This window comes from Taeniopygia guttata, chromosome 14, assembly GCF_048771995.1.
Source record: "Taeniopygia guttata chromosome 14, bTaeGut7.mat, whole genome shotgun sequence".
In the NCBI taxonomy this organism is placed as follows: domain Eukaryota; kingdom Metazoa; phylum Chordata; class Aves; order Passeriformes; family Estrildidae; genus Taeniopygia; species Taeniopygia guttata.
This window is the reverse complement of record NC_133039.1, coordinates 884473-903451: the sequence shown is the minus strand read 5'-3', so window position 1 is coordinate 903451 and position 18979 is coordinate 884473. Positions and strand designations below refer to the sequence as shown.

At 42.4% G+C, this 18979-nt stretch overlaps 2 protein-coding genes across 2 annotated transcripts; one reads left to right on the top strand and one right to left on the bottom strand.

Annotated features, from left to right (window-relative positions):
• The first annotated feature begins 5 nt into the window (after window positions 1-5).
• CRYM (crystallin mu) lies at window positions 6-10446 on the top strand. The gene is made up of 8 exons (XM_030285235.4): window positions 6-503; window positions 714-864; window positions 1886-1948; window positions 4016-4117; window positions 4930-5113; window positions 6548-6669; window positions 7523-7607; window positions 8278-10446. Exons 1-8 carry the CDS (start codon window positions 331-333, stop codon window positions 8340-8342), a joined length of 945 nt encoding a protein of 314 aa, XP_030141095.2. The 5' UTR covers window positions 6-330; the 3' UTR covers window positions 8343-10446.
• Window positions 10447-10985: 539 nt separating this feature from the next.
• Window positions 10986-16923, bottom strand: ANKS4B (ankyrin repeat and sterile alpha motif domain containing 4B). The gene is made up of 2 exons (XM_002192675.5): window positions 16636-16923; window positions 10986-13358 (listed from the first exon to the last, which is right to left on the bottom strand). Exons 1-2 carry the CDS (start codon window positions 16797-16799, stop codon window positions 12284-12286), a joined length of 1239 nt encoding a protein of 412 aa, XP_002192711.5. The 5' UTR covers window positions 16800-16923; the 3' UTR covers window positions 10986-12283.
• Between the last annotated feature and the right edge of the window lie 2056 nt (window positions 16924-18979).

Here is an 18979-nt window from a genome sequence, read left to right as displayed (position 1 = left end):
CCTATGTCAGGGCCGTTCCGTGGAGTTCGCAGCCGCCTCCCCCTAAGCGCTGCCCGGGTGAGGCGGACAGCGGCGGTGCTGCGGGTCCGGCAATGCCTGCGGCACCGGAGCTCCCTCCAGCAGGATTTCAGCGCGGACATCGCCGTGAGGGGATGGGGCGCGGAGGCGGAGCCGGCACCGGCGGGGCGGTTCCGCGGCGGGGCCGGCGGCAGCGGGGCCGCCCCGGCGAGTTCTTAGCGGCGGTGCGGGCGGTGCGCCGTGCCGCACTCTGGCAGTCCCGTCATCCCGTCCCATCCTTTTGTATCCTGCCCGTCCCGCCCGGCTCTCGCCATGGGCTCGACTCCTCCCGTGTTCATCGGCGCCGAGGAGGTGGAGAAGCACCTGCACCGCGCCAGCCTCCTGCTGCCGGCGCTGGAGGCCGCCCTGGCCAACTTCTCTGCGGGCGCGGCGGGCGGGGTGGTGCAGCCCGTGCGCACCGTGCTGCCCGTGCCCCAGCACGGCGGGTGAGGGCCGGCGGGGCGGCGAGCGGGGCAGCGGCAGCGCGGGGCGGGCTGGCGGGGGGAACGGTCCGGGTGGGCGGATTTGGAGCGTCAGAAAGGCCCTCGGTACCGGGCTGCGATTAACCGGCCGGTGGCGGCGTGACGGTCGCAGCCCGCTGGCTGTGAGCTGCCGTGATAACGGTGCGCGAGTAACGCAGGAAATTCTCCCCCGAGGTACCTCGGAGTCATGCCCGCCTACAGTGCTGCGGACGATGCGCTGACAACCAAGTTGGTGACTTTTTATGAGCACCTGAAGGACTCCTCTGTGCCTTCTCACCAGGCGACTGTCCTCCTTTTTGACCCCAGCAATGGCACTTTGAAAGCTGTAAGTCTCGTGTGTCCTGCATTCTTCTGTGCTCATGCTGTCGGTTCTTACTTCTGCTTCTTGGAAGCTGGAGCTGGTGTAAACTATCTTGAGTTTACCAACAGGATTTGGTCTAAAGCTGCCTATTTTTCGTTTCTGTTAAACTGTACTCACTGTGCTATTTACTGCTGCTTGTGATTTGAATCTGATAGCTCAGAGTGTAACTGGAAGATTATTAGGAGAAGTTTATCTTGCATTTGAAAGAAAAAATACCCCCCCACATTGCTGGGTAAAGAACGGATCTTGAACCATCTTAAGTCTCAAGTTGGAAGAAAGTTACAGTTTGGATTGCTGGGAATAGTATTCAGAGTCTGATTACTTTATTTAAAGAATTTAAGTTTTTGGGGTTTTTTTTGTTTTGTTTTGTTTTGTTTTAAGAATAGTGATGATGTGCATTGTACTTCAGTAATAATGATTTATTAAAGGGACAAAACTGGTCAAGAAAACTATCTTGTGTTCTTCTACCAAACCTCCTGAGTTTTTGCCCCCGTAATTAATGTGTATGCAATAAGTAATGCACATTGAAGCAGGAGTGTCCCATGTGTGATACACATTTGAGGAATTCCATGGTTTCCTGTCACCCCTCTGTACAGACCAGGACAGTGCACACTGGGGGAACCACTGCTAGCTTGCAGTGCTCTTCCTGGAGCACAGAGTATTAGAGTATCCATGTATTCCCTGTGCTGGAGAGCCAGGGAAGTGCAGTGCATCAGGAGCTGGTTGAGTTAGAGGTGGCGCTTCTCTGACCATTTTCACTCCTTTTGTGCTGATGGAATGATATGGAAGAACTTGAATAAACAGAGGATCTGCCCAGTTTAAACGTGACTTTGTATGGTTTGTGGTTGCTCTGATAATAATTGATGACTTCTACATGTGTCTATCTTTTATATCTGTAATATCACATCATTCACAAATTGGATGAGAATGTTTGGTATTTATTAATTTTTCGGTGTTCACTTCAGTCTGTTTAAATTTTTTAAAGGTCCTGGATGGCAGTGTCATTACAGCAAAACGAACAGCTGCAGTTTCTGCCATTGCTACCAAGGTGTGTCTTCCATTCTCTAAGTGGGGCTTGGAGTTATAAAATAACTAGAACAAATGATGTGAATGGCTTTTCATCCAATACAGCTTTAAATTAGATTTATCATAACATCTGCACTTTCAGGGAAAACTTAAACTCACTGTTTTGAGTCAATCATGTCTGGCTTTTACACTTTGTGTGTGATCGGAGAAGGAACCTGAGCAATATTTTTGTGGCTTCTATTGCACCCTTTTCTATAAATTTAGTAAGTTGTCTTTCGCTGTATTTTCTTTCTTTTGTGTTTGTGTTAACATGCCCCTTTATGGCTTTGGGTGGTGTAGCTGTGGTGATATATTGAATTTTATTTGGATAGATGCTTTCTGCTATTGGGACAGGACAGGTGGATTGCACTGGACCTGTAAAGAGAGGGGAAAAGCACATTTCCATTTCTCTTAAGATAGATGATACCCAGTATAGATGGATAACTTGTTCAGAGGTGCTGTCTGTCAGTGTCTCTGTTGTCACTGGAAGGTGTCCAGATGGCTGTCCCTGACCATGGCCATAAACTTCAGTTCTGAAGAAAGGTGAGGTGTATCTGGCTGTGTGTTGCTTTATATATCTGCAATTTCAGTTGGAAATTGTTGTGTTGGATTTCTTTTTTAAAAGCTATTTTTGGTTGGGCTGCTAACATCAGGAAGAGAGCAAGTGGCCATGCATTGCACAGCAGGGTTTTAGCCTTCATCTCAAAGGCTGAGGCAATAAGAAGAGGGCCAGAGATGAAAAGTAGTGTTGTTTGTCACTCCTCAGCTTTGCATCAGAATGAAGGCTGATGTCACCGTTTTCTGAGGGGCAGTCTTCATGCCAGGGTGACACTATCCATGGCAATGGAGCTCCACTGGCATAAAATTGACTGAAGGACCTGTCCCCAGGAGCTTCTCCTGAACCAAAGGACAGAATGATTTACAGTGAGCTCCTTGGACAGGAGCTTACAGGACCTCATTCATTTTGGCCATTCTGTATTTGGTCAGTTCTATGGTTTTTATGCAGTCCATGCTGGCTTCAAAGGAGCTTGGCTGCTGAAGGTATTTCAAGATTAGACCCTTCATTGTTATCTGTTCTTTTGGAAATTTTCAGGAGTGTTTGAGTTTAGCTCATATTTGTCATCTTGTCTTCTTTATGGCCTTTGCTTTTCAAAGACCCATGCTCTTAATGCAAAGAACCTTTCACAGCCTTTAAAAGACACATTAAAACAAATTCTTACTACTGAAAAAATGGGATCAATGAGATTTTTCTTCATTTGTTAGCAGCAGAATAAACCTTGAGAGCCTAGACAGTTCTAAAGCTTTTTAGGCAGGAGTGAGTGGCCACAGCAAATGCATGAACAAGACACAAAGATAGTTAGGGCTGGACTCCAGCAGCTCTGTCTTCCCCTTTGCCAAGTACTGGTGAATCACAGACAAGAACTAAACCAGAAAGCCAAAAGCAGCTGTAGAACTGAATTGTGTTATTTGTTCCTCAGAATCATCCCTACTTTTACAATGTCTGTATTATGGCTCTTGCAATGCCAAGATATGCTTGTGGTGTGATTTATGGCTTCAGTGAATTCAAAGAGGTGGATTAGTGTGGGGCTGCCAGGACCAGTTTACCTATGCAGCTGCCACTCTCAGTAGTGATGGTTTTTGGGATTCTGAGCCCTGCTTCCAGCCAGTGCAGAACACCAGCACTGTGGTTTTACACTTAATCAGCCACATGGCTGTGTTAATATTGGAGTCTGCTGAGGCCCCAGAACTTGTTGTTAATGCTGTTGCATCTTGAATCTGAATTTCAAGTCAGACAGTTCAACACTGGAATTAAGCCAAGATGTGCTTTGGTGCTACTGATGCTTGCTTTTGCATTAAAAAAAAAAAAAAAAAAAAAAAAGATCCAATATATATAGTGATTGTTGAATACTTGTTTATATACTTTTTTTGTTGTTTAAAAGGACTAACAATAATACTTTCTTTTGTAGTATTTTTATATATATTTGTAATGTCTGTTAATATATTGTCCTTACATATTCTCTTTTATTTTTTTACTTCTGATACTGTTCAGTTGTTAATGCCAGCTTTTGCAGAAGTGCTGTGCATTTTGGGAGCTGGTGTTCAAGCATACAGTCATTATGATATCTTCACAGAACTGTTCACATTTAAAGAGGTAACGGACACTTCTTAAGAAGATACATTTATTTTTCTCTGGTATGTTGCAGGATTCATTGTAAAAAAGTACAACGTGGGATGAAGTTTCTGTTCCCCAGAGCAGCCCACACACTTCTGTGCACTGACAGCTCCAGGGGTCTGATAACACCCAGTATTTTGGCTACTTCTGAGCAGTGATCACACAGCATCAAGGCTGTCTCTCCAACATTTGTTTCTGTTCTATTAAACTGCCTTTATCTTGACCCACTAATATTTCCATCTTATTTTCTCTTCCCTCTCCCTGTGCTGCTGGGGAGGGGAGTGATGAAACAGTTATGTGGGCACCTGGTATCCAGCCATGGTCAATCCACCATAAATGTTAAGATTAATCATATTTTGGTTCTGTTTCTACAGAACCCAAGAATAGCCAGAGCAGCAAGAATTTCTTGCTCAGATTTTGGTATTTAAAAAGAAAAAAGTTTGGAATCAAAGTTGTTTCACGATCTTTTTGTCTGAGAAGGTCTTACTGTATATGCCATATTTGGATAAGTTTTTTGTGACTTTTCCTTAAAGGTAATTTTCAGAAATATTTGCATTTTATAAGAATAGTCTTCTCTACAAGGAGATGTTATTCTGGCATCAAAACACAGGCATTCAAATGTAGTTGATCACTCATAAAATTTTCTCACTTGTACGATAAGAACATTAAAGGGGAAAAAAACCCAACCTTTCGGAAATGTTTAACTATCTACTGAAAACTTAAATTAAGTGTTCTGTTTCAGCAAGGAGAAATTCTCCGAGCTAATCTATGTTTTGTTTTTCTCCCTGCAGGTGAGGATATGGAATCGCACCAAGGAGAGGGCAGTGAAGTTTGCCAGCTGTGTCAGCGGGCCCGTGCGGGTCTGCTCCTCCGCCCAGGAGGCGGTGACAGGGGCTGATGTGATTGTGACAGCCACTATGGCAACAGCCCCCATCCTCTCTGGGGACTGGGTGAAGCCAGGTGCCCACATCAATGGTAGGTTCTGTCCCCGTGGTGTGCAGCAGGTGGTCATTAGCACTTTGTTTAGCATCACCATCTGTTGAGAAGCAGTCCTCTGTGCTTCATGGAATGAGTGTCCTTTACATTTTGGCTTTTCCTCTTTAGTGAGGACCACTTTTCCCAGCCCTGTGCTCCTGGAGTCAGAATGCCTGCATAATCCAGCGGGGGATTTTTGCTAGAGCATGAGATTTGTTCTTTTCTCTTAGTGGTGCATTATCTTTGCCCTTGTGTTGTCATTATTCTCACTTTGCTCTCCGTCTAAGTAACCCGTACGAATGTTCTTATTTCTAAGTAGTTCCTGCTCATTGTTACATTGCCTTGCTGATGTCATCTTTTCTTCCACCAATTTTGTAATCTCTATTTGTTTCTTCTGGGGCTGATCACACCAGTTTGCTTTTTTGCTTGAGTTATGAAGATGCAGTAACTGAGTTAAGAACACCATAATTTAACCTCTAATTATAGTGAAGTTTGGAGGGGTGGTTTTTGTTTGTTGCCTGCCTTGTAATGATGTTACCACACTATTGTTTGGAGTCTCTGGACATGCCTCTGTTTATTTTTATTAACTGTGGGTCATGTTCAGATGTCCTTGTGCACTTTCCAGATAGACTGGTAATAAGACAAAAGCAAGTTCTCAAAGGGAACAATTTAAAGAAAGGTCCCACATTCCAGCAGCACCTTACCAATTTCTCAAACTCGATTTAGTCCTTTCTCATTGAAAGTTGTTGTCTGTGTTGTGTCATGGCACGGAAGTCAGAAATACAACAAAATCAATTAAGGTACTCAGTCACTGAGGCACAGAGACCTCTCTCCTTTCCTTGCCTTTTTTTACCCTTCATTGAGGCATTTGTACTGTTTGAAGAGGCATTTGAGCAACATGCAAATGCAAATGTAGCAAATGCAAATTTATTGTTCCCTAACAGTTGGACATGTAAAAAATATCTGAATACAGTATAACTGGCTTGTCCTTTTAGTTTTTGTTGGGTTTCTTGTTTGCTTGTTTTTTAAGCTCAAAGCAAGTTGATAATGATCTTGGTGCTGTGTATAAAAAATAAGCTCCATGATTTGTTTTCAATTTCTTTGAGTAAGTGATAATCTAATAAAGGTGTGTAAAATTCATTTGGTAATGATCTGATGAAAACAACAGTATAAGAGATAACAGACAAAGGGAGAGGATTTTCTTTTGCCTCAGCTACTCAGACTCTTCTGACAAGGATATTTTACTGATATATCTAATCTTGAATGGGTTTTTTTTGTCCTATCAATCAGTATTTTTCCAAGGCTAACACGGGATTTTTTGTACATTACATTTCTATAATAGTGTTGATTGTTATTTCACACGTGTCTTTTGAACAAAATGGTTGGAATTTGTTTTAAATATTGCTCCTAAGTTAATCAGTTTTGTTGCTTTAGCTGTTGGAGCAAGCAGACCAGACTGGAGAGAACTGGATGATGAGCTGATGAAGAATTCTGTTCTGTTTGTGGATTCCAGAGATGCTGCTCTTACAGAATCGGGAGATGTTATTTTATCAGGGGTAAGACTTTCTGAAACGATGAGCTTTATTTTTGTGGCAATTGGCTTGCATTTGAAATTAGCTGATATTGATGATGTCCTGCACTGAAACTTTAGGGATCAAATGTAACTGTTAACGCTTTCCAGGCAGGGGTTGAAGGATAAACTGGCTTCAAACTGCAACTGCTCTGTCTGTGACCAAACCATGAATCTTCTGTATCTACCATTATATGACACCATATTACAGTAGCATGTTTTCAGCATTGGCTTTTGATGATAACAATGTGTTGCTGTTGAAAGACCTACATTTCCTGCAGTGTTTGATCATAAATATTCTTCAAATCTATTTATTAAAACCTGTAACTTTCTTCCCATGAGTCTTCGATGTGATTGACACTGGACCAGCCCAAAGAATGGACCACACAAGCAAAGCAGACAATGATCTGCACAGATTTGCCAGCAGGGACTCTTTGAGGTTCAATGGAGTTTTCTGTTTCTCTTTTAATGTGTCTGCAGAATAAATATGATTTACACTTTTGAGGTTTAACATAAGAGCTCCAGATATGGTAATGTGTGTGGAATCCCATGTGTTTTGTTGGACAAGTAACAAGCTATCCTCTGTAAAAAAAATTACTGGCTGAGGAAAGTCTGCCAGCTGTTTTTCTTTGAAAACCATTCTGCTCCTCTGATTTCTGTCCAGTTTCTATATAATATGTCTGAACGTTGATCTGCTTCACCATGGAAAGTAATCAGGTTTGGGATGCAGCACTGGAGGAGTTCTTTCTTTTGAAGTCACTCAGAAGAAAAGGGGTTTTTTTCCTCTTAATGTATGTATGGGTATTATGTTTTTGTATAAATATGTATTTTTTTCACAGGCGGAGATTTTTGCTGAGCTGGGGGAGGTATTGAAGGGTACAAAACCAGCCCTGCCTGAGAAAACAACAGTGTTTAAATCGTTGGGTAAGAACAGCCCCTCCTGTGTCCAAGTCTGACAGAAAACAATGCCTTGTTCTTTATTAGGTCCCCCATGCGTGGGAAAGCTGCTGATCATCTTCAGAACTGCTGTGGCAATGCACTGTCCACAAGAAAGTAGACTGTGATTTGCATTTTCCCTTTTTATTTCCCTTCTTATTTATCTAGCAGGATTGATGTAATGAAAAGTGATAGGAAAGCAGGCAAACAATGTAAGTCCATTTTCCATTTCACAGTTGTTCAAGACATGACTGCAGCATTTATTAATAGAGCTGCAGCCCGACTGCCCCGCTGTTCCACCCGTGGGGTCTGTCTGACCTGAGACAATGTGACAGTGTCCTGTGGGGCTGGGGTCGGGGAAAGGGTGGCACTGGGGATGAATTGCCATGCTCTGAGCTACATGACATCTCCAAAAGGGCCCAGTTGTGATATGAACAGTGAAAATTAAATTCCTACTGTTACATTAACTTCTTACAGCGCACCCAACACTGCATGGTGGCTATAAACTCTGAATGTAACACTGTAGGTGTTTGGGATGAGAAATAATTCCTGTGCCTGTCCAGTTAGATAATCTCCTGAGTCTTCCTGTTCCCTTTCTGAACAAAAATTATTTGTACAGCTGAATAATTGTTTGAAGGTAACTTCAATTCTTTTTCAGGGATGGCAGTTGAAGACACGGTAGCAGCAAAATTTGTTTATGATGCATGGTCAGCTGGTAACTAAAGAGAGACGTCTACAACGCCAATGAGGCCAAGAAAATAGTTTGCACTTAGTTTCCTTGAATCCTGTGTTAACAAGAAAGGCACCAATACTATCTAAATGTGGCCCTTCTAGAACATTAAAGAAGAAAATGTGAAATTTCAGCAATATACTAATTTTTAAAGTCTTCTAATTTCAAGTATTAGATACTTGCAGTATTGTTAAAAACGGTCTCTTTTGTAACAGCGAGTATTAGATGTTTGCAGTGATACTAACAAGGGTATCTTTCCATATTTTGGTATCATTCTGTAATCAATGCCTTTCGTCTCAAATTATTTATGTAGCAGAAGCTTGTGTGTAGATTTCAGAGTTTTTAGAGGGATAATTAATTCTGGTGTAAAATAGATCAGTTTGTAGAATGGACTCTGGCATCATATTCACCTGTGATGGTACTTTAATACAACTGTGGGTTTCAGTGCTCCAGTGACAGTGACCTTGTCTTCAGCCTCCTGGGCTCGCAGCCCACCTCTAACTCCTGGACACACCTTCCCTTCCAGCTCACTGGAAGTTACCATTTTTTTACCCCTTGCAATCTACCTTCCTTTGCCCTCAGACTGGGTGGTCTTTCACTAAGGGCACAGTTCTGAGTGGGGGTTTATGTAATAACAATACCTCCCTACAGCTGGGTTTCTGCTCAGTACCTCCCTTAGTACATGCCTCCTGGGATATTGCCATTTTCAAATTGCAAGGAGTCACACAGATGTGAGAACTAATATGTGGTTTGATTTAACTTTTATCTCAATTCTGTAGGGAGATTTTTCTGTTAATCTATGGTGCCTCTAAGTTGTTTTTCTAAGGTTCTTGGAGGCTGGAACTGATTTCAAGTATACAGGCAAATATTTTCAGTTTGGCTGTACCATGCTTCAATTGCTAATTGTTCTATTATCACAGATATTAGCTGGGGCAGGAATTTTCATGATCCTTTCCTGGCAGAGGAACCCAGTGACATAAGGAAAAGTTCCAGTTTTGTGCTGTTATTCAACTGCCTTGCAAAAGAGTGAGCATCTGCTGAAAAACAGCTATTGCCCTGGAAACAAATTCCTGTCTCAGGCTCACAAGTTGTGCTTTGTGAAATTTAATTTCCATTTACATATTATTTCATGCAGGCTATTAAGTGTTTCTTCATGCTATGGAAGAGTTGGATGACAGGGCATTTTATAACATGCCAGTAGAATAGAGCAGAGCAACAGGAACGAGGGTCAGGAGCAGCTGGCATTAAAGCCCTGGAGGGTGCATGTAAGTGTAGGAGAGGTTAATGAGTACAGTGCAGGTATGATGTAAATAATACTCCCAGTTGTAAGCTAGTTGGAAAATGTACTAAGTGGTGGAGGTAGCATAGAAAGGTACCAGACCACTGATAGGCCTGAAAGATGTTTCATGTGGATCCAGACTGAACTCCACTGATCCTGTTTATTCCATCAAAAAAAATAACAGAAATTTCTCTGTGAGCTTCTGTGTTTAAATTGTAGCAAAATTACTCTTCTGTTTTTACGTCTTGTTTCTTCTCTGTAATTTCTGAGGTGTTCAGAAGTTTGTGTTGACTTAGTTTGTTGTTTGTTGGTATATTCATATAGAACTATGCTAAACTGAGGTAAGCATGATGCTCCATTATTCAACACCATGGAAAATTGCAATTAATAATTATGACAGTATTATCCCTGTTCTGAGCCACTGTTATACCATATTTTAAATTTGAAGTGAGATGTAGTGTTTGGGAAGAAGACAAGTCCAGTTTATTTTCACATGTACTCCTCTACAGACTATGCACTTTAAAAAAATAAATTGAGCCAGTCCAAAGATCTGATTCTGACAACCCACATTGTTCTCAGCTTCATTGGCAGTGGGAGATTTTGGGAACCTGGCTTCAGTGTTGTACCTCTGATATCATGAAGAGGATTTGGTTCAGTTACAATGGGAATTGCTTGGATGCCACCTTTAGATTTTCTGAGGGGAAATAATAGCATCAATTTCTATGTTTCCTTCTCTTACAAACTAACGGATCATGAAATTGTGTAACTTGCATTTATATTAAAATTAAATAGATACTGCTGTTTTTCTTTGACACTCATTTTGTTGTCCATTTCTTTTCTGGTTTGTGGTTGATTTATTTGATGACAAGAAAGAAAGCATTCATGTTATTGCAGTGACTGCTCTCTCAGTAAATGTGATCACTGAATGTAAATGGAAGAAATAGGGAGTTCCCTGTTCCTCTGTGATACTCAGCTTTTCAGTTGTCCCATGCTGCACATTTTCTTAATGTCTGTTCAGGGCAGAGTATTAAATCCTTAAGGAAGGAGAACCTTGTACTTGGCAGGGCTGTGCTTGTGTGAGATTGCCTGGTTTTATGATTTGGGTTTGGCTTCTGCTGTAGCATTGCACATGTGATACATAAAGACTCTCCAACTGAACTGAAATGAGTCCAGTGCTTCCAAACTCTAAAGGAAACAAAGGGGTTGATAAAATCTGAAAACAGCAAAGCACATGAGTAGGAAAAGCAACCATGGAAGGTTGTACAGAACGGGCCTTTGATGTGATTGCTTAATACAAGAACATATCAACCTGCGGTGTCCAGGAATCCAAGCAGGGAAGAATGCAGTATAAAGTTCATCGAAGAAAAGATATTATAATATACAAATCACAGTCACAAGATTACATGGAAAGAAGAAACATGAAAAAACAGATCATTAACCAGGATTAGCATCCACAAATGCAGTATACCCCTAAGGAAAAACTCATAGCTGGCTAATGGAAAGATATAAAAAGAGCTTTAGAGATAAATGTTCTGCTAATGAATGTACATCTAGAATCTGTGATCTTAGCCAGAGCATGGCTCCTAAAAGCACTTCATTAGATTCACAAAACTCTACAGGAATGATTAATTTGTATCTGATAGTGCTGGCTTCCCAAGGGAACAGGAGAACCCTGCTGTGAATGCCTGCAGATACAGTGTGAAGAGCAGGATCTTCCACAGCAGCACAGCTCATTTTCTTTTTTTATTTTCATGAGCTGTGTGTGTGATACACAGCTCTCAGGCTAAGGCTGACAACAGCCCACAGAAAATGGGGTGTGATATGAATCCTCATTTCTGGGACTTTGCATGAAAAATGCAGCCTATAGGAACCAAGCTGGGGTTATACCAAAATAGATCCAAAATTCTGAAAATTAAACCTCAGCTACTTGTAGTTAAAAGTATTGCAGCCTTGATGACATTTAGGACATGATGGGTACTGGCAATTGGATCCAGTCTAATGAGACAAGAAAGGAATATACAACTCACACTGAACATGTCTTGGGAAGCTACTTCGTGTATTTTTAAATTATTGTCAATACAGAAGCAAAAACTTTACTGACAAATATATGAAACTTGCTGTAAATTAGTCTTATTTACATTAATTCAGAGGTGATTAGAGTCAATAAACCACAGCTAAAATCAAGATTCAGATTCCTTTCCTAACGTTCCATCAGTACTAGGAAGAGTGGTTTTACTGATCCCACAGAAGTGAATGGAGGAAACCCAAAGCTCTCCAGCTCTGAAACTGCTCTTTGCATTGTGGTTTTGGAGAAGAATGGAAGGGCTTTATTAAGGAATGCAGCAGGCCTGGCTTTCATTGATACTTGAAATTATCTGGACCAAAACAAATCCAATCCACATAAACAGTTCAGGGAGAAAAAGCTTTTTGATTTTTACCTTCACATTCATGCTTTTTGGCAGAATATACTTAATATCCCATTCATCACAACTACCCATCCAGAGAGAAAAATTTTTATTCCTGCTGTACTTCCTAAGGAAATAGGTAATCTCTCTGCCTTTTGCTTTAGCAGACTTCTGAAAAGAGTTGACCACTCTTTGGAGAATGGGAAAGATAATGAATCAGTGTGGAGGTTACAACAACAGTTATGATAATTTATAAGCAAGTGTCTATAGTTTTTCCAGGGTTCTCGAGTGCCTGTTTTCTTTTATTCACAGCACTCAGGACTTTCTTTCTTGGCCCAAGCTCCATCTGAATGCTCTGTAGATCTTCATCAGAACATAGCATCAGGGCATCTAAATCAATTTTTTCCCTCATGAAGACTGGAAGAAACTCATCCAGCATTTGTGATGCCAGAAATACCTCAAGGGGCGTATTCTCTGTTTCCTCATCATCCCAAACAACTTCTTCCTCATTCCAAGGGACATCAGCACTGTTTTCAACGTCATCTTCCCTGCCATTCTCAGTATTTTCATACTGAAAGAGCTCACTGGCTATTGTAACTCTTATATCTTCTTTCTCAGAAGACACAGTTTCAGGATTTACCTCTGCAGCCAAATTCCTTCCAAACACAATCTTGCCAAGACCTGGCCGCTGAAAAATGGAGAGCTGACTGTCATTACCAGCAAGGTTTCTCTCTCCAAGGTCATTCAGTAATTCATCCTCCTCTTTCTCATCAAACAAATGCATCACACTTTTCCTACCCATATCATCCTCTTGGTAATTTCTTTGTGTTTCCTGCCTTCTTGTGCTGTCGGCTGTCTTTTTTGCCTTGAGTTTCAGGGTATCTTTCAGGTTTTTGGTTAAAGTGCTTGTAGGATTTGAAGCAAATAGACCGGGCAACTTTACCCTGGAGTGCGTTCCTTTGGAAGAATTCACCGTGCCAACCTTTTCTTTAATGTAATTCCGGTTCATTTCATGTTGGTGTTTCTCCTGGCGCTTCTCACATTCCTTGATTTGTCTCTCGACGTTCCTCTGGGCCTGTGCCTTTTGTTTGGTGACCTTCTTTGGATTCAGCAAGTTCTGCTCAGTGGCAGCTTTGTCCAGGATCTGGACACACTCCTTGCGGTCCCTGCTGGCAGCTGCCTCCAGGGGAGTGCGCAGGTCGTTGTCCAGAGCAAAGATGTTGGCACCAAAGTTGATGAGAAAAGAGACGCAGTGGATGTGGCCATTGCAGGCAGCGTGGTGCAGGGGCGTGTTCCCCCAGATGTCACACTTGTCCGGGTCACCCCTGCCAGGAAAAACAGCGCACAGTGAGCTGGGCTACCCACCCTGAGCTCTGCAGTGGCACTGAACAGACACCAAACGTGTCACTCTGCTCTGCTCTGAGGAGAACAGCCCAGGGACAAAGGCTCAGCTTGGCTCCGGCCACTAGAACTGGGCTGCACCCACTGACACAAGCCCTGAGTGTGGCTGTGTGTGGCATGAGCTCTGATTCCTGCCCTGTGAGTTACACAAGTTCACAGGGCTGACTGTGACTGCATCTCCCTGTAAGGGAGCCAGAGCATTTTCTTTGTTGTCCCAGGGTTTGGCAACTAAAAGTGGGCTTAAACTTCGACTTATTCTCATTGGAATTACTGACAAAACTGTTACAAGAACATTTGCATGGAATATTTTAAAGTGCTCTTGGTGATTTGTTCCTTTTGCATGTCAAATAGAGGGCAATATTAGAAGGTTTCCTCACTGGCCACAGTGATACACACTTAATGAGCTCCTGCAGTAATTTTTAGGTAGGTAATAGGTAAATGACCTGGAGCAAACCCCTGATTATCCATTTTTTTCCATTGTTATTAGTTTAGCCCAGATATATGCCATTGTTTTTCAACTCTTTTGTTCTCTGTAATCTGCTTTTAGTCATGATAATTTGAAAAGCAGAAGTTCATTTGAAAATAAAATGCCACAGTTTTTCAATTGAATTTAAAGCCAGTGAAAAGTATTGCTTGATTTTTAACTCTTGCACTGACTTCACACTGAACTGCTGCCTGCAGACAAGAATCAGCTTGAATATTTAGATACACATTTGGCAAGGTCAGCCTCGGCAAGTTTCAGAACAGAGCTTGTGTCCTCTTGTGACCAACCAACAAGGCGGCCACAGAAGCCAAAATCTTTATTGACTTCAGAGCCAGGGACCAAATTTACAAGGAGAATTCCTACTCTTGGGAGTTCAAGCATTTCAATGACTCGGATGTTGGTGCCATGGCAGCTGTGAAAGATGTGGTACATCCTTGTCACAAAATGTCCTGCAGGCACGGATCTCTGGCTTTGGGGCTCTGAAGAAAAGCACTACCAGGTTTGTTGAGGGCCACATCTGAACACACCCTTCAGTCTGAGCAGGCAGGGTGAGCTCAGGGGTCCAGCAGAGCCAGCTGTGCCGGCCACGGAAGCTCAGGCTTTGCCACAAGGAGGTGGCAGCTGAGGATCAAAGTTTCTCCACTCAGACCTGTGGAAGCCATGTGTACATATTTCTGCTTTGGTGGCTGTGCCCTGGGGAGCTGCCTGGCTGTGGCTGGGCGTGCTGGGCTCCTGAATTCCCACATTAGTGAGCTGGCTGGGCACCCGGAGCCTGGGGAGCGCCGGGTCATCCGTCCCCCCAGGGCCCTTCGGAGCTGTTTGTGGTCTCCTCTCCCCGTGGAACCTGCCAGCCTTTGAGTCTCAAACAATTGACAGACTCGAGTGGCTGCTCCCAGCTCAGCAGGACTTTGGACAAGGTTTGACATCTGCTCTGGGTTCTCATACTCCTCCTTTCCCTGCTTTCCCAAGGCAAAGGCTGACACAAGAGAGAAGATCCTGCTATTTGGTCTTGCCTTTATTCATGTACCTGCTAGGCAAGCAGAGAAAATGTCTCCTGATGCCCGGAAAGACAAATTATTTCAAGATGAAAGGGGTTTATTGCTAGCTTTCCAAGGGCCAAAGCTTAAGAGTCCTAAAATCTACAACACTCTAAAGAAAATTGCCCTGTACCTCAGAGCCTCTTTCAGGAAACCTCTCCAAGGAAAGGACGAATTTGTTGAAAATAATTAAAATACTTTCTCACAAGAAAATATTAACTGACTGGAGAACAGCTCAAACATCTCCTAAAACTCAGCTTCTCCCCAAAAACACAATGAGAATGCAGCCATACCTCTGATAGACACATCTTCCTGATTGTGTCAAGAAATCTTAGATTAAAACAGAGGTAAACACATATGTTTGAAGATTTTGAGGTGATACTGTCCCAAAGCTGTCCTCTAGCAAGAAAAAAACTTAGCAATACATAACAAATATACAGAAATTTTGATCTTTGTGTTATCTGCTGTGATTTCTGTCAGCTTATGTGGTAGGATATGTATTTTTCACTCAACTTTTGACAAAAAAAAAATCTATTTGTTCCTTATCTAGTTCTTCTGGCTTGCAGGTGTTCAGCGACAAACATTATTGACAGGTATTTCCTGGGAACTGCCTTAATTGCACAAGTTGAAAAGCTGTCAATCTATTTTTGCTTCTCCTGAGGACACAGCAACAAGCTCGCAGTCCAAAGGTCTTTTTCATTGTGATACCACAGCCACACCTGAGCCCAATCAGCTATAAAGCAAATCTATGAAAAAAATTGTTTTCAACTCCATTTTTAATAAAAGAAAGATACATCCAAATAGTTATTCAACTATTCCCTGCAATCTGTTCACTGTTCTGCAAAAGAACATTTTATTAACTCTATCGCTACACAAGAGCAGATTTTCTTTAATTAGATGTATTACAGAATCACAGGCTTACAAGGTAGGCTCTGAGCAATAGAGTACTTATGGTGGAGAGGTAATTACTACTTCAATAAGACAGTCTAACCATGCAAGACACTTAAATGATATAGACATTCTATTACTAGAAAATAAACCTGTAGAAAACCTTCCTTTCATTTTTTCCCTTTTTTTCCCCATTTTTTTTTGGTTTACAAGGGTCCTATCATGGCTTCTGAATCAGTATTCTCCATTTTAGCCTGATGGTAGTTGTTAAAAAAGCACAGAAATAACCATTTTAGATGTTACTGTCTCAAGGCTATCTGTTGTGACTCACCTCTGGATAGCGTTTAATCTTCACAAGTGCCCACTAACTGCACTTTGGAAGCAAATGGGAGATTTTTAATTCCCTAAAAATTAGGGATTTCTCTACTAAACCTGTCTCAAGATATCCTCAAAGGTTGTTGTCAACCTTCTCCAGTGAGGAAAGGAAAGGTGCCCTGCTTCTCTGAGCTGCTCTCTGAAGGACACGACGTGGTCCTGTGGGTGCTGATGTGCTTTCACTGACAGACCACCTGAAGAACTCTTCAACCCTGGTCTGAAAATATCAAAGAGACCTCCCTGCAGGCTCTGGATCTAAACCACTGCCACTAAAGAAACAGTTATTGGCAATGCATTAAAGAAACTACTGTGATTTTCAACCTTTTTGGGCTGGAGGTCATCGGGGCTTTAGAAACACGACGCAGTAATTGTAGTTTTGAGGCCCAGGCTGTAAGCAGTGGAGGCTGGCTGACTTACCCCCTCCGGCAAATGACTTCCAGAGCTTCCAGGTACCCGTGGTAGGCTGCCAGAAGGGTGGGAGTCATCCCATCTTCATCAGAAGTGTTGAGGTCTTTCCTGGTGGCCTCTTTCAACAGGTCCACGTTGCCATCAGCCGCTGCTTTGTGATACCTGCTCGACATTTTCAGCAGCTCCTGGTTCCCCAAAGCAGCTCTGAGCGATATCTGGGCTGCACAGTCACTCTTCCCTCACAGGAGAATTCATTAATGATTACAAGCTGAGACATCCCTGTGAGGAGGGGAATGGGAGGCAAAGTCCATCCTTGCAGGCTCTTTGTCTGGAGATCTGCATAGGTAACGAGGCTGTGCTGTGGGGAATGCTTTCATTTCCTGGAAGGGGACTCTGCCTCCTACAGTTTGTTGCATAATTGGCTGCTTAGGGAGGGAATCCAGTAATTTTCTCCATGTCTTTGCCCGACTCCTTGTGGGAATTGCAAAAGGACTTTGAACTACAAAAAGAACCTCAAAAAAACCTTCAAAAGGCCGTGAATGTCAGCTTGACCAGGTTTCACCCCAACTAATAAAGTATCCCTGAGTTTGATGGGAGGAAACACACAAGCAGTTACCTTTACTGGTGAAGCCTTTGTAACCCATCTTTACTGGGATGCTGTATTTGAAAACAAGTCACTCCCCTGCCAAACCAGGTACTTCCATGGAACCATTTTGTATACACAGCCTGGAAATGATGAACAGGGTGATATTTGGATAAAACCCCCAACAAGTCTGCAAGTCACAGCTGGCAAAACCACAGCTGTGTAAATTGCATTTCATCAGGAGGTCTTCAGGAAACTGGCAAATATAAAACTCTTCTGACAAGTATTGTAATCTCTGTTTAGACACAGAAAAAATGTGCAGGATTCCCTCAGGATACCACAGGGAATTCCAGAAAAGGAAACATGATGGGCCTGCACCCTGCCCCACGTGTGCACTGTGGTCCTTGCCTGGGAACAGATGGCTCTGTCCTCATCACAAATAATGATTTATTGATTTAGAAATCATTTGCCCTGAGTTCAGTGGCATTAAGGGCTATCTCTCCAACCAGAAACTTACAGAATTAGACTTATTCTAACTTCAAGTTCAAAAGAATTACAAAGAGCAGGCCATATAAAAAGCCAGTTTTCAAACAGCAGCTGAAAAGTTGGTAAGAGGCGACTGCAGCTTCCTGGAGTGCTGTGAGCTCAGGGTTCTTTCTGGCCACATTCACAAGAGCTGCCATATAAACATTACTTTTTGCCAAGCTGTTTTCTGTGGCTCACTGAATTAACCTGGATCCCAGAGACTCTACCCTCAGCAATTAGCAGTGGGGTTTTGTTGCTTGTTGTGCCCCCATTAGAGAATCACAAACCAACTCCTCGCTCAGCGTTGGTGCAATCCCCAAATGGAATTCTGCCACCTCATTTACATCCCATAATTCTGCCCCTGTGACACAGCAGAGACCTTTCAAAATGGGCTTTCTCTCTTCATTATTTTCTCAGGCAGGCACTGAAGAGCTCTTCAGGAATGAACTTGTACCAACCTTTTTCTTCCCATGAGGACAAGGAGAGCCGGTCAGATCCTGTGACAGGTTTGAACCTTTGAATAAACAACTCCAGGGCAGAGCAAAGCCAAGCCCTGGCTGTCCCTCATGTCACCCCAGGCACAGCTGTCCCTGCTGCTGTCCTGCCCTCTCAGGGCAGTCAGGATGGGCTGTGCCTCACCAGGCCAGTGTCCATCCCCACTTGAGAAGACAGTTTTACACTCAGGTTCCCTGCAGTGCATTAATATTTTTATAACAAAAATGCAGTCATTTATTCTGTTTTCTATTCAACCAGGCTCAGCATGGAGCTAAATTTACAGCTACAAGAAAAACTAGCTGTTGCAGAACAAAGATAGGTAATACATGTATATATATATATATGATCAGCTGTTTATTAATGCCATTGAATTTTATTTCTTTTACTTGGCCTTTTTTCAGGGGTAAAATGATCACCATTCACATACTACATATACCACCAGTGCCTGGTAAGAGAGAGGAAACATGATACACTCAGGAAAAGTGATTTGGTGGCAGAACGATCCTTTTAATTTTCAAGATCCTTAGTTTTTACTACAGAAATACCTTAATTTGCTTTTCTCTTAATTAATGCAGCACATAAAGTGCTGATCTCAGAGTGATTTTTACCATTAACATCTGAAAATATTGATTTTAAACTTAGCTGGTATAATGCTAGGTGGGAAACTATTGCTCCAAGTTTTAACTAGAGGTAAAGCAAAACCCATGTCAGCTGGGGAGAAGCTTCAGACTTTGCAAGCTTTATTATTAT

Bases quoted from the DNA above. Each gene is read 5' to 3' on its own strand.
- ANKS4B (XM_002192675.5), bottom strand. From the start codon at position 16,799: ATGTCGAGCAGGTATCACAAAGCAGCGGCTGATGGCAACGTGGACCTG. The intron at 13,359-16,635 runs GTAAGTCAGCCA...TTTTCCTGGCAG, and splicing joins GAAGTCATTTGCCGGAGGGG to GGGTGACCCGGACAAGTGTG.
- CRYM (XM_030285235.4), top strand. From the start codon at position 331: ATGGGCTCGACTCCTCCCGTGTTCATCGGCGCCGAGGAGGTGGAGAAG. The intron at 504-713 runs GTGAGGGCCGGC...TTCTCCCCCGAG, and splicing joins CCCGTGCCCCAGCACGGCGG to GTACCTCGGAGTCATGCCCG. The intron at 1,949-4,015 runs GTGTGTCTTCCA...GATACTGTTCAG, and splicing joins TTTCTGCCATTGCTACCAAG to TTGTTAATGCCAGCTTTTGC.